Below are 15836 nucleotides of genomic sequence, written 5' to 3'. Positions count from 1 at the left end.
CCCAACCGCCCCAGGATTTTCACTTTTTAACTCACTCACTTATTCAAAAGCATTTGCTGCACACCTGCCATAGGTGAGGCCCAGGGCTAGGGAACAGCAGAGAACAAAAAGAACACGGTATCAACACTCATGGGGCTCACAAATTGCAGAGAGGCACTACACCAAAAATGAGCTGCTGAGGGAAGGGAAGATGTGCAGTGCGCAGTGAAACTGTGTGGCCGAGAGACCAGGCCTAGTCTCGAAGGCTCCCTACCAGCCCCCGAGGACAGAACACTGTGGGGGCGAACTGAAGGATGAGTAGCATAAGTGGGAGACGAGGGAGCTTCCACGGACAGGGAACTGCCTGAAGGGACATGAGGTGCAAGAGACCCAAGGTGCTTTGACCTGAACGCAGGGAAGTAGAGGGAGACAGACCAGAGGTGGAACTGGAGAGGTGGGCAGCATCCACATCAAGTAGGTCCTTCCCTATAGGTCACACCAAGGAGTTAGGACTTGAGGGAAAGAAATCACTGAAGGACCGCACAGTGGTGTGATATGTCCTAATGCAAAGTAACACTCTGGTTGGGGTACGGAGACTGGACTAGAGGGAGACAAGCTGTTTCGAAAAGGCTGGTGGGGCTATTCTAGTAGTTCCCAATGAAAGGGGTAGGGGCTTGGAATTTGGAAGGCATCACTGGGCATGAAAAGAAGTGAGCTGATTTGCGAAATACTAAGGAGGTAGAATTAACTGGCATTGGGGTGTGTGTGTGTGTGTGTGTTTGCGCACACGTGTGTGTGTGTGTGATGTCATGCTTCCTTTCTCCATGCTAAACATCTCTAATTCTTTCAGCCACTCCTAATAAGACATGATTTCAAGCCCCCTCTTTGGTTGAGTGAAGGAAAAACTAAATTCTGATGCCCTGCTTAAGACTTCTCCCCTCATCTTGGAGTGCCTGGGTGGCTCAGTCAGTTAACATCCGACTCCGGCTCAGGTCATGATCTCGTGGTTTGTGAGTTCGAGCCCCACGTCGGGCTCTGTGCTGACAGCTCAGAGCTGGAGGCTACTTTGGATTCTGTGTCTCCCTCTCTCTCTGCCCCTCCTCCACTCATGCTCTGTCTCTGCCTCTCAAAAATAAATAAAAACATTAAAAATTTTATTAAAAAAAAAAAGGACTTCTCTCCAACCCCAAATAAAACAAACAAAACTTACTGTATAATTTCTCACTGTAAGTAGAGGTTGTTAATAAATTCTATTCTGGGTCACACCCCACCCACTTTCTTCTCTGCTCTAAAAGAGGTAGTAATAAAGAAGGTTGAAATGTCCTCTCCACTTGTCAGAATGGTAGACTGGAAATTTCCAAAGGGATTGAGGTATAGGCAGGGCCCCTACCTACTGTCCACCTTCTTCACAAATGCCAGTGGCAGCTTCAGGACCCACTACCATCAGAAGAAATGGTTTTCCCACCCTTAGGTAAGAACTGCAAGTAGTTTAGGGAATACTGTTTGGGTAGTGTTCATCTGAAAAGGAGTAAAGTGTCTTGAGGTCCTAAAACTGTCATTAAAGGCATCAAAAAACTGTCAGGCCTACAGAAGGAAGGGAACTCCAAATCAAACAAGTGATCTCAAATCAGAAACAAACAATGCGAGCAAGATCTGCTTTAGAACTGGTCTTTGAATTGTGGGGAGCTCGGTGTCCTGCCTGTTTGAAATCGGGCTCGTACTGATCTGTCTCTGGAGTTGCGGGACTTCTCCCGTTTCCTATTATTTCCCCCAGAGTAATCAACAGTACTACAACAATTTCATGTGCAAACTCTCAGTATTCAGAGATGGAAAACCCTCCAGGCACAAAACTGCAACTGTTTTAGAAGAGTCTGGTTCAATGTCTCGAGGCTTAATTATCTCTAAACTTGGCGATTTCTGGTCCGAAGGTCATCGTTCTGGAGGAGAAATAAGACTTATCCTAGATTTTAGTCACAGCGCATCTCAAATCACAAAAGGAAAAGCCCCGGCTAGTAGGACCTCTCTTCCGAGCTCTTGAGGCTGATCTACCTGCCATGTTGGTCAATTAGATAGAACTTCCACACCACTGCCCTCCTCGCCTTGGCACTTACCCGCTCTGCGGAGAACAAGGACAGGACTAAATTTACCCCTGAAGGATGTGAAAGCAAAACTGTAAGGCAAGCAACAAGCCTTCTAAACACCTCTTGGGTGACCTCAACTAACAGTTTTATGTCTGGTAAAGGGAAAGTCGAGTTAAGCAGGACTTAGACAATGGCCTGGGAGAGGTGACTGGACTCTATGATTACACATCAAGGGTCTATAGTCAAAAGTATTCTGGTTAATATTACTTCCCCAGTATTCTTCTGGGCCACTCACCACCACTGCATCTGGTGATGACCCGTAATTTCTCTGGTCAGGATATTTCACTTCTCTTATTCCTCTGTCGGGATGTGGAACTTATGTGACTTTTTATAATCATCTGACCTACTAACACAGGAGCACACGGACCACATGATAATCCCGGACCTGACGCATCCAGGTCATTCAATGCCTGTGAGGTGGCACAGGACCTACAAGATGCTGGGGCCTCACCCAACAAACATCTCCAGATTAGGGGAACAAACCCAGGGTCACAGGGGTATACTGATTTCACTCCTCTTTCCTGGCATGCTTCTCAAGTCAGGCGTCCCTATCGAGCGGTTTGGCGAGGAGGCAAAACTTGGACCAGCACTGATGATGAGAAGAAGCTGTTTTCTTTCTGGTATAAACTATTTTCAATACATTTATTATGACATTAGGCAGCAGACACCCATGCCCTAGTTCCCCTGATGTCCAGCCACCATAAAATCTTCAAAGATTCTACAGCCAGACCAATTTTCATCTTCTTTTAAGTTACCCCGGGACTCCGAACATAGTTACATTTCTACAGGAAATGTAGCCCTGGCCCTGGCAACATAACACGGTCAACTAAAGCACAATAGGCCCAATTCATCAAAATACACCATAGGGCAAATCACAGCAGCATGGAAGAACACTGAGCCTGGGAGCCTCACACAGAAAACCTTATCCAGGTGAATACCCTTTCTTCAGTAGACAGAAAATCAACTCATATACCATAAACACATATGGCCACTCTGCCACTAGAACCACCTTTCTAAAACGTGCATCAGATGACACCTTACTTTTCTGCTCAAAGGCTCTCCATCCCTCTTAGCCCACTGCCCAAGCTCGTGCACAATCATGTCCTAACTCGTCTTTCTGGCCGCTGACTGGTTACCCAGTGCACACCACTCGCCTCTGCCTCCTCGAGTCAAACCATTCTCACACCTGAACACTCACTAGTCATCTATGCAACAGAGATGCCAACCACACGGATCCTGTCTGCAGCACAACAAAGACCACTTGGCTACCCTCCGGATGCTATTCATTCCGTGGTGAATAAAGCAAGAGTTTTGAACTGTTTTCCCACTAAAAGTGCACTCACAAAGGTACAGGAAGGTTCGTATTTACTCTAAAAATAAAATAAAGGATGACTATTCAGCTTAATGTACAAGTGTTTTAAAATTTTTTTTAATGTTTATTTATTTCAGAGAGAGAGACAGACAGACAGATAGAAAGAACACAAAAGGAAGAGGGGCAGAGACAGAGAGGGAGACACAGAATCCAAAACAGACTCCAGGCTCTGAGCTGTCAGCACAGAGCCCAACACAGGACTTGAACCCACAAGCCGCAAGATCATGACCTGAATCGAGCGAGGTTGGACGCTCAACCGACTGAGCCACCCAGGCGCTCCAGTGTTTTGAATAGCAAACGCCCTTAGTGCTTTGTAAATGGGATGTGATTTGCAAAAATCAGGCTTACAGACATGGTAAGCCTAAACCCAGTTCCTTTGGCGGTGACACTTCCCACCAATATGGTTCACCATATGATATGCTATGACATGTTTAATAAGTTAGCATTTGTCTCCCTGACTCATTTCGTGGTTAACAAGTACGTATGCCAGTGTGGAAAGACAAAGTAGAAGAGGAAGAAGGAAGAAGAGGGAGAAGCATTTCATAATCTGTCGAGATGTTAGGACTGGTGCCGCACATTCTTATTTCACAGTTATTTAAAAAAACCTGAGAGGTACTCTACAGTGCTGTTGGATTTGTGCTGCTCTTTCGGCACTGACCCCCTGCCTACTTGTCTTCAAGCAGGGCATGAGGTGACCACCACCACACGTGTTGCTCTGGCTCAGAAGCTGCTTGAAGGATGCAGTGTGTGGCCGTGAAACACAGCAAGCTGACTGGTTCTCACAGGTCAAGGTCAAGACCCTGGGCTTTTACCGTTAGTATTCAGTAGACTGCCAGCCAAAAATGCATGTCTTGGGAGACAGAGGGGCCGTGTTTTTTTAATATCAAGGCATATAAACATGGAAGCACTGACAAGCAGAAGGCTACAGGAGAAAATACTACTGTATCTAGAGTAAAAATTATATATGGCTTATCTGACAAAGAGGTTAAAATTTTCAGGAGACTGGGGTGCCTGGGTGGCTCAGTCGCTTAAGCAAGACTTTGGCTCAGGTCATGATCTCGCCGTTCCCAAGTTCCCCACATCGGTCTCTGTGCGGACAGCTCAGAGCCAGGAGACTGTTTCAGATCCTGTGTCTCCCTCTCTCTTTCTTTCTTTTTAAAAAAAAATTTTTTTTAATGTTTATTTATTATTGAGAGACAGAGAGAGATAGAGCATGAGCATGGGAGGTGCAGAGAGAGGAGGAGACACTGAATCCGAAGCAGGCTCCAGGCTCGGAGCTGTCAGCACAGAGCCCAACTCAGGGCTCAAACTCACAAACTGTGAGATCATGACCTGAGCTGACGTCAGACGCTTAACCGACTGAGCCACCCAGGCGCCCCTCCCTCTCTCTTTCTGCCCCTTCCCCACTCACACTCCGTCTCTCTCAAAAATAAACTTTAAAAAATTTTTTTCATAAAAAAAAAATCAGGACATTAATTTGTAGCTAATATTAACACTTCTATAAAATAAAATTTAAGCACTTCAATATACTTTTCATCATTAACTCATTAAAATATATTAGGAAATACATGTACACAGTTGTAACAACTCATTATTTTTAGGCATTTGGCCAAATGTGCTAGAAAACATTATCAAAACAATAGCACACAACAGTCATTTCAAGAGGCAAAACCACAAAGTATATTAATTATAGACCAGAATGTCAGTTTTGATCAAAAAACTTTGCCTACGGGGGCGCCTGGATGGCTCAGTCGGTTAAGCATCTGACTTTAGCTCAGGTCATGATCTCACAGTCGGTGAGTTCGAGCCCTGTGTCGGGCTCTGTGCTGACCGCTCAGAGCCTGGAGCCTGTTTCAGATTCTGTGTCTCCCTCTCTCTCTGACCCTCCCCCGTTCATGCTCTGTCTCTCTCTGTCTCAAAAATAAATAAACGTTAAAAAAAAAAAATTAAAAAAAAAAAAAAGCTTTGCCTACTAACGAATAAACTCAGAGTTGCACACAGATACTAAACATCTTTATCAGCTCTGAGAATAATAGTAACATTCTTGAAGGCCCTCACTAGGAGCTGGGTACATTACCTTATTTAATTCCCAAAACAACTCTGTGAGGTAAAGAGATTAACACCCTCAATTTTACACATGAAAAATGGAAGCACAGCGGGCAAGTAATCTGTTCCGGGTCAAACAACTAGTAAACTGTAGAGTTATTTAATTGACTTGAAACCTCATACAGATTATTGTTCAATGACAACATTTATACAGGTATGCCAAGAGAAACAGCCTTAAAACTATACAGATATATTCATATCAACCATGGTTTAAAAGCATCCGTTTTGTGTTTGGGGGGTTCTTGCTCCAAATCTACTTAAAGATTGTTAGTAGTTTACCTCACTTAAACTGAATCTTAAGTAAGAAAACAACTCTGGCTAAAAACGATAATGGAAAAGATACACTGATTGTTTTCTTTTATAAAATTATTTGTCATATTATAATATAATTCAGATGAGGTGCCTTTAAGTAGCAAGCTACCAAATGTTACACGGTACGTATGCAGGGATGATGAAGGTTTTGTTTTGGTAACTGGTTTACATGAACCAACATGTTGTTCAAATCATATAAAACCACACAATAACTGAATTAACTAAGTACTTGAAATGCAACATGTGTAGTGTATCCAGGGAGAAGCACAGCCATACGTGAAGAGGTGGACAAGGCATAAGATTTTAGGGCCCTTGGACTTGAAATCAAGCATGTAACAGACATCACTTCTCAGGGCATGAAGACATAAAGAGAGTTTTTCTTTAAACATTCACAACAGAGAAAATGATCAAGACTGTGCCATCAGCTGAAAACTAGTAATTAAGTTCTTATTTATATTTATCTGGTTAACTCTAATAGATTTGAGTTAAATATTTCTTTATTTCCTTAAACTCGAAGAGTTACTAAACACGGGTTTGGCTTTTCTGTCAGTACAACGGTCCCCCTCACCTGTGGTTTCCAACTTCCAAGGTTTCAGTTGCCCAGAGTCAACCGAGGTCAACTGTGGTCTGCAAGCAGATGATCCTCCTTCAGACACAATGTCAGAAGGTCAAGAGCAGCCTAACACCTGGTCACAGTGCCTACGTCCTTCCCCTCAGTTCATCGCAGCATGTGGGCATTTTATCATTCCACGTCCTCACCAGAAGGGTGAGTACAGCACAGTAAGATATTCTGGGAGAGACCACACTCACCTAACTTTTATTACAGCATTATCATTATAATTGTTCTATTTTATTGTTAGTTATTGTTAACCTCTTACTGAGCCTAATTTAGAAATGAAACTTTATCAGGGGTATGTACGGATAGGAAAAAACAGTGTATACAGGGTTCGATGGCACCTGGGGCTTCAGGCATCTGCCGGAAGTCTTGGAACATATCCCCGGTGGATAAGAGGGACACTGCTGTGTGTTCAAATCTGAAGCTTCTGATGTTGCCTATGCAAATTCTGTCTCGGGCAATGTTTTTTGCTAGGCTAGTGTGCGGAATCAAAGTATGGTATCAGTGACTGCTAACATATAAGGAAAAGTAGTGCTCAGATGCTCATATTTGCTACTTATTCCCCGCCTCCCACTTTTTTTTTTTCTTTGCTGCCTGTTCTTCCTTTTAGCACATATTAGCTATGGTGTCTTTTCTAGGCACATACAAGTAACACGACTTTAATGCATGCCTACCAACTAGAAGCCAGAGTAATTTTTATGTGTGGCTAATAAAAATCGTTCCCATTACTTTTAGCCCCATACTGCCACACAATGCTTTCCCACAACATTTCATTCACCTGCTTACAATGTGTTACAGGGGATACGAAAATGGAAATAATTTTTCAGTGAAGAACCGTGTGTAGATGCAAACTTTGTAAAAATCCATCTTCAGCCTAAGTTCGTTTGTGTAGTCCCAGGGCCTACTGCACTGTTTGCACAGAGGAGGCATTTCATAAATGTTCAATTGTTCAAAAGCAAAATTACACAGAAACTTGTTTGGTCTTCAGCTGTTTCTACACCCCCAAAACATAAGGAAATAAGACCGCCTTCATCAGGGATACGTATTTACATGGAAAGAAGAGATGACTAATGTGAACAAACTGGTCGTGAGTTTTTAAATAGAATGAACCAAAAAAGGATGACATATTTATAAAAAAGCTGCTTACCTTACAAACAGAAAGAACATTAACATTTATCAGTTTCTTGATGGTCTGTAAAACAAATATGGACAATTTTATATACCTCTGATCATGGAAGTAACCATATTAGATACATACATACGTGATCTAGCAAACCACAGAGTTTCCCCAGATACAGTAGAGACACAGGAAAATGGCAGGAGTTGGGGTACAAAGGCAGATTTTGTTTTATTCTCAGTGCTACAACACTTCTACCAAAAGTAACAATTCATGCTGAAATGCAAAATCCAAGGTAGACGTGTAAGAAAAATCTGGAAGCAAAAGACACTAAATCTAAAAGAAATATGCTATTTTCTTTCTGCTAATATTGAAAGGAGAAATTATTGAATCTAAGATTTTCAACAATTCTTTTTAATTCACATATTCCTTCAAGGATATGCTTTTCTTTTTTTTTTTTTTTAATTTTTTTTTCAACGTTTTTATTTATTTTTGGGACAGAGAGAGACAGAGCATGAACGGGGGAGGGGCAGAGAGAGAGGGAGACACAGAATTGGAAACAGGCTCCAGGCTCCGAGCCATCAGCCCAGAGCCTGACGCGGGGCTCGAACTCACGGACCGCGAGATCGTGACCTGGCTGAAGTCGGACGCTTAACCGACTGCGCCACCCAGGTGCCCCAAGGATATGCTTTTCTAATTTTTATTAAAAATTATGCACAGCGGTGCCTGGGTGGCTCAGTTGGTTAAGCGTCCAACTCTTGATTTCAGCTCAGGTCATGATCTCACGGTTTGTGAGTTTGAGTCCCACATCAGGCTCTGCGCTGACAGTGAGGAGCCTATTTGGGATTTTCTCTCTCCCTCTGCCTCTGCCTCTCCACCTCCCCCAGACACGTGCTCTCTTGCTCTCAAAAATAAACAAACATGCCTGCCTCAAGAATATAGCTTTCATTTTGGTAAGTTTACCTGAATCAACCATATTGCTATATATTAACATATTTATGATTTCTAAATTGAAGTTTATAATCCTGATACTTAAAACAGAGCTATTTTGATATAATAAATATAGAAATAAGGGTAACAAGATGAGCTACTACTGAACTTTGTACTATACTAATGAGGTTATAAACATCTTCTCGTTCAATCCTTCTAAGATCCCTATGAAGGCACCTATTTTATGGATGTGGGAATGGACATTCATCTTGTGGATGTGGGATGGTGGGATCACCCCCAAGGTAACTCAGGGAACAAGAAGACAAGCCACAGTGCAAACCCCGGGCAGCTGGACTCAAGTGCTCACAGTGTGAACCATTATACCATACTGCCTTGCCAATATTCACATGCTCTCCTTTTGTTACCATACTATTAAAAAAAAAAAAAAAAAAAGAAAAGAAAAAAGAAAAAAAAAAAGACTTACATTGTCCAAGTCAGGAACGTCCAGAAAGTATTCAGGATACTCATATGACACTCCCACATTGTTCACTGAAATAAGACAAGGTCATTAGCTGGCTAACGTAAACTACATTTTATACATTTATTGAAATAAGGATATTAATAATATCAAGACTAAAGTGATACATACAATGAAATCAAATACTGTTTATGACTGGAGTAATGTTTCCCACACTTTTCCACCCCAAATCTATCGGTATTTGTGTAGTTCAAATGTCTTCCTCATTAAGCCCTTCCTGAACCTACCATCCAACTCCCCCCCCCATAAAGGGACTTTCTCTTTGCTTTAATTTCCATAGCCCCTTGGAGTGTGTATTCTGCCTCTGTGATAGTTATTTGTAGATATCGCTCGATCCCTCTCTAGACTTACGTTTTCATAATGGAGTAGAAAGAGTGAAGGGTATTGCAGCGTAGGGGACCAGAAACCTGCATTCTACTAGAAACGGAAAACGTGTGACTAGGGATAAGTCACGTATGAGACGCATCTCAGTTTCTTCATCTCTAACACGAGAGCTTGTTTAATCATTCAACAAATAGTTGCCATATGCCTACATACAAGACATGCACTAGAAACTAGAAACACCAGAAAGAAAAAGGCAATCTTTGGCATCACGGTGCATACTGTGTTGTAGGAAGAGAAAGACACTGAACAAAAAGAATAAAACATTTATTTCATTACAAAGTACACTGTGCCATGGGAGCCTACACCTGGGGTCTGACATCATCCAGGGAGTGAGGGAAGACTTCTTCGTGGAGGCCGAGAGTAGGTTCAGACTAAATGTCTCCAATGAACCATCCGTCCCTACCAGACCATAAGCCCTGAAAATCAAGATCATGTCCTTGTCTTTCTATATCCTCCCTCCTCAGTCACCTCACCTAAGGCTGGGACATCAGGACAACTGAGAAGCCAAGAAGAAATTTATATACAATTAGGTACATGACTAATACTCAGATATCCTATAGTTCTCCCTAGCTCTGGAAAGACAAACCCAGAATAAGGAATGTTTGTAGGAATATATAAAATATCTCGGAATTTATTTTAATTAATAATGAAATGGATAATCTCTATCTACATTTAATCACTACAACAACCCTACTAGGTAGCTCCTATTACTATCTCCCTTTTACATAGTAGGAAACCAAAGTTCACAGCGGTTAAATAATTTGCCAAAGGACATAGAGCAAAGTAAGACTGGGACTCCAACTCTGGAAATTTGACTTCAGAGGCTGGGCTCTTAACCAGCATATTAAAGCTGCATATGCCTTCACCCAGTATTCAGTTCAGAAAAAAATATCAGCAGTAATTGGGTAAAAAAAGAAATCTAGTAGCCATGTTTAATAAAACTGGAGTATTAGAAAAGAAAGGTTTTGGTAGTAAAAAGATGGTGAAATTACGATCCGTCTGCTAAAACTCAGAAGGCATTGTGCCAAATAAACCTGGTAACAGTAGCAGTAACTCTTTCAGTAGACTAACAAAATTAGTGGTGTGAAATAACTCAATAAGGGTTCTATAGTTAGCAGTAAGCCAGTCACTTGAGGCTGTGAGTCTCAAGATTCTACCTGCACAACTTGGTCGGGATGGACTAAACAAAATCACTGAAAATTATCTGAAAATCAGAAAGCAAAGAACAGTGGCAAAGCAAATTGTACGTAATTACAATGTATGCTCTTGTGAACAAGGATTATATCTAAACATAATTAATAACCACAGGTCCAGATCTATTTGTAATTTATTCAACAGGTTCTCTACCCACCAGAGGTTCAAGGAATCGATTTTATACAGACCTTTAACAATTAAGGCTAAACTAGTTACAGGTGAGGCATTATGTGCCCTTGACTTTGCTTTACCCATGGATAGAATCATAAAGGATGAATAACTCACAGCCTAAGAGAAACAACAACTAAAGTATCTGTTAAAATGCTACAAATAAACAAAATATTTGTTACAAAGTCAGCTTAAAATAGACTCTTCAAGGAAACGTTTTGCCAAATTGTAATGTTCTTCAGGATTGAAGAAAAATTCTGACACTCACAGCCAACTCCATTTCCCCTCACTCTCCTGGATCTAGAATACCTTTTTTAGTTTTCTTTGTAGCCAATGGAAATACTAATACTCCAGTTCAAAGTGCTGAAGAAAACTGGATAGTGTAATTATAAATGTTTTATTCACTTTTTTTTTTAAAGATTTGATGCTTTTTTAGGAGTTAATTTATTTTGAGACAGTGTGCGTGCACAAGAAAGGGAGAGGCAGAGAGAGGGAAACAGAGAATCTCAAGCAGGTTCCACATTGTCAGCACGGAGCCTGATGTGGGCTCAATCTCTCGAACCATGAGATCACGACCTGAGCTGAAACCAAGAGTTGGATGCTTAACCAACTGAGCCACCCTGGCACTCCCAAATCTTTTAAAATCCAGATTGTGTGTGTGTGTGTGTGTGTGTGTGTGTGTGTGTGTGTGTGCTGTGTGTGTGTGTGTTTAATCTGGGAACTCCATAAACAGTACACTTGATTTAGTAATTTCAACATGTACTGCACGTACAAAGTTGAGCTAAGGAAGCCCACAAAAAACTAAGCAAGCAGGGCAATGTCACTCTGATTAAGGCACTAACAATGGACAATCTTCCGATCTGCTTCTAATTGAGCAAACGGAGCCATCAAAACTACATACTCACACAACGAAAATGTGAACATCTATTTAATATAGTTCTAAAAAAAAAAAATGTTCAATACTATATCCCAAAGAAATAGAATCATGCATAAGGGCCATGTTATTATAACCAAAAACATACACAGCAAAAAAAATGTTAAAGCTGGAATAGATCTTTCAGAGCATCAAGCCCAATTTTATGAGGGGAAGTACATTACAAGGTCAGACTGGCAGTTTGTCCTATTCCAGGGCTTAGGACTCTAAAATCCCTTCCTGTTTTGTTAGTTGCGCCTTTTGCTTGTGAAATATTCACTACCCGTAATCTCTCCACGGTTGGTAATCACTTTAGAGTGCTATTATTTAAGAGTACAGAGAAAAACAACTGTTGCTCTCAAATAGCTATTTCCATAAACTGCACAATAGTGCACATCTTTTGAAAAAGGCAACCCCACTGCAATTTTATTCTGAGACATTAGGTGGCAGCAATAACCAAACGGCGGGCGGAAAGCTTTAAGGGAATTGGAAAAGGAAGAAAACAGGCTTTGGGTAGGAGTGAAGGATGGAAATATTTCCATTATAATGTAATCTTGTTAAGAATCGGTGCGTGCAATGCCAATATTACAGAATTCATTATAGAATTCACCAAACTAAACAGTGCCACAAGTGGTTCCAAAAGTATTCAGATAGTTGAAAATCGCTTCTAAATGGTAGCATTTTAAATTGGAATTAAATATTTGTTTACTAGTCAGGGTCGCTTTTCTTTTTTTTTAATTTCCTCAAGTAAGACACGAGAGACAAATTTTAAATTTTTTATTCAGTGACCCACAAAAACCTTTCACTCGCATAAAAGACACTGTGTCTTTCCAAAAACAAAGGATGCCCATGTCATCTCAGAATTCCAACTAGGACTTCAACAATCACCACAGGATCATGAACAGATAGGCAATCTTTCCTGTCAGCCTCTCATTGGAGTGCTAAGATAAGAAAAGTTCAAGAGAAGAGATGAGGCAAAACAGAGAGCAGAGGTCACAAAAGACCAAGAACAAGGGCAGGGTAATTGGAAAAAGAAGGACGCGGTGGTGAAAGGAGCAATTTTAAAAGAGCTGGCCCTCGCTGGAAAGAACAGTCAATGCCTGGTGCTCAGCAGTGCCCTCCCACACCCCCATGCAGAACTTCTGAAAACACCAATACTGATAAAGTATTGTATTATAAAGACTCAAAATCCAGAGTAATTCTGAAATGTTATGTAGATATTCTGTATCATATGATTGCTAAAAATCACTTCCACATCTCTCATACTTAAAAAGAACATACACAAGATTTCTGTTTCTTCTAAATTCATTTGCCGCTGTTTCTGACCTTACCAAACTTCGAATCATTTATTAAAACCATCTGCTTTCGAGATAGTGATGTCATTAGAAAATCAGATATTTGGTATCTGGGTTGGGCATGAGGGAGGAAAACACACTAAGTTACTAGAAAATGAAAATCTACTTGAAGAAACAGTGATAACCGATACAGGTGACCACACACAAAATACCTTCAATCTGCTTTTTTTAGATTAATCAGAGGCTTAAGAAATTAAGGTAATATAAAAATATATCATCTAATGGTTGGGCTTCCCAGTAGATGTCAAATAATGTAAAGTATTCCCGATTTCCCACTCATCATATCAAAGTACAGATGTTAAGGTAATTTCAGTCACATTTATAGTGATACAGACTAATCCAGTCCAAGCACTCAAATTAAAGACTAGAGAAATGGAAAACCTATTATAGTTCATTAATAAAATGGATTCGAAAAAAAATGCTGCCACTTCATCCCTTTTCAAAACAAACTGAGTTTTTTTGAATGCAGACTTCATCAACAGCGTATAAGCCAAAAGCAGGTAGAAACTTCTCCCGTCTTAAGCTTTTGAACTCACAGGGTCCAACAGACCCACGTTTCACTCCTAGCTCTACTACTACGAGCTCCTGACGAGGCAAGTGAATTCACCCCAGTGAGCCTCGGTTTTCTCAATGTCCTTATATATAAAACAGGGCGAATAATTTAAGAAATGATAGGCATCAAATCTTTAACCCAATTCCTGGAACATATCAGTATGTTAATCAGTGGAAGAGGAAGAGTGTTTATTTTTGGGTGATCATTTCTTCTTCTTCTTCTTCTTCTTCTTCTTCTTCTTCTTCTTCTTCTTCTTCGTTTTTAGTTTATTTATTTTGAGAGAGAGAGCAAGCAGGGAAGGGGCAGAGAGAGACAGAGAGAGAGAGAGAGAGAGAGAGAGAGAGAGAGAGAGAGAGAGAATCCCAAGCAAGCTCTGCACTGTCAGTGCAGAGCCCAATGCAGAGCTCACACTCACAAACTATGAGATCACGGCCTGAGCCAAAATCAAGAGTTGGACACATAACCGACTGAGCCACCCAGGTGCCCCTGTGTGGTCATTAATTCAACAGGTAGTTCCTGAACCACTCTGTACCCAACACTATTCTAGGTGCTGGGACGCAGCAGGAGAGGCAAAGTCCCTGCTTTTATCATATGTGGACAGCAGCAAAGTGGAGAGATCCTGTGGAAACAGCCAGAATAACTGCTCGTACTGATTAAGGGTATCCCAGTTGTTCCTCTACCCTCTATTTCTTTCAAGTAGATCTAGTCTGACAGTCTATAGAGAGTTTGCAAAGTGAGGCAAAGAAAATTCCTTCTTTGCCTTATTTAACATATTGCTGTAGCTAGCACATGTTCATACTCTGACAGATGATATTTGGAACACCATGTAAAACATTTTGCAAACTTTACAGTTTTCATACACTTGTGAGTAGCAATTTCTAAATAAAAGAGAGTTTACAAGGCTTTAAATTTGCAGTGCCTTTAATCAGAAATTGAAAAGTTAAGACTGAGTCAGAAGCAACACAACAGAACACTTTATTTCTACTGTTTAATTATAAATTGCTATGTGATCCTCATTACAAAACTAGGTAAGATCTGCCATCCATAAACTCAGAAGAGAGGAGGAAAGAAGGATGACAGGAGGTTGGTGGTTAAATCTGAGCGAATGGGAGGAACATTCGTCAACTTCATGCATTACGGTTCTGTTTACATTTCTGAGATCACAGCTAATTACCCAGTTTTAAGTTAAAGGTTCTGCTTTAATTAATACCATTAGTGGTTTTCAAGTGAAAGGAGATACATTTGAATTCTAAGTCTTATTCTCACTTTAGAAATCCAATCTCATCCAACACATCTAATGGAATTATACGGCACTATACTTAGTCTGATAATGTTCCTGATGAGTCTCCTAGTCTTAAAAAAAAAAAAAAAAAAAAAAAAAAAAAATCCATGTATCTATTCCACTCGCTGTGATTGGCGACCCCAGGCTTTGGCCTCATTCAACACAAAGGAGGGCACTGGTGCCAGGGATCCACAGGTCCACTTGAATCTCCACTTGGACTTCTCATAGCTCTCTCAAGCTTAACATATCCCAAAGTGAAATCATCATTTTCTTTACAGAATTTTCTCCTGATCTAGGGTTTCTTGTCTTAGGGAAACAGCACAGAGTTGCTCAAGTCAGAACCTGCAAATTGCAAACCACTACTTGTATAATCCTGGACAATATTTAAGCTCCTTAAGTCTGTTTCTTGTCCTAAAATGGGCACAAAAGCAGTAATGTCTACTTTATAGTACTGCTGAGGATTGCATGAGATTTGTTAGCATGGTGTCTGGCATCTAAAAGCACTTGGGGATGTTGGCAATAATGATTGGACACACCAAACAACTGCTATTGTTACTAATCAGTGCTTCTATCAGACAAAACCTCTGATGAGGACCCTCTCTCAATAGACCCTGGTCCTGCTTCTACTTCCTAAACATCTCTGTAGTCAGGCTACTTCTAACCATTCCCAGTGCCTGCATCCTAATGTAACCACTGTCATCTTATGTGTCATTGCTAAAAGAAGCTTACTGGTTTCCTTTTATCAATTCCTGCCCTCTTCCACTTGAAGTCAGAATAATCTCTCTAAAATGATGTCAATTTACTGCTTAAAACTCTACAATGTCTATACTGTCTTTCCAGTAGAGCCCAAACCTATTAACCTGATTTTCTAAGCCT

At 40.8% G+C, this 15836-nt stretch overlaps 1 protein-coding gene across 1 annotated transcript in view; it reads right to left on the bottom strand.

The window, feature by feature from the left end:
• HSD17B12 (hydroxysteroid 17-beta dehydrogenase 12) overlaps nt 1-15836 on the bottom strand; it is a 167614-nt gene that overhangs the window by 35714 nt on the left and 116064 nt on the right. Inside the window, exons 5-6 of the mRNA XM_047878031.1 lie at nt 9058-9122; nt 7674-7718 (exon numbers count right to left, since the gene is read on the bottom strand). Coding sequence (XP_047733987.1) covers nt 7674-7718; nt 9058-9122 — 110 coding nt within the window. The remainder of the gene's footprint in view (nt 1-7673; nt 7719-9057; nt 9123-15836) is intronic.

This window comes from Prionailurus viverrinus, chromosome D1 (genome assembly GCF_022837055.1).
Source record: "Prionailurus viverrinus isolate Anna chromosome D1, UM_Priviv_1.0, whole genome shotgun sequence".
Lineage (NCBI taxonomy): Eukaryota > Metazoa > Chordata > Mammalia > Carnivora > Felidae > Prionailurus > Prionailurus viverrinus.
This window is presented reverse-complemented; position numbering and strand designations above follow the sequence as displayed.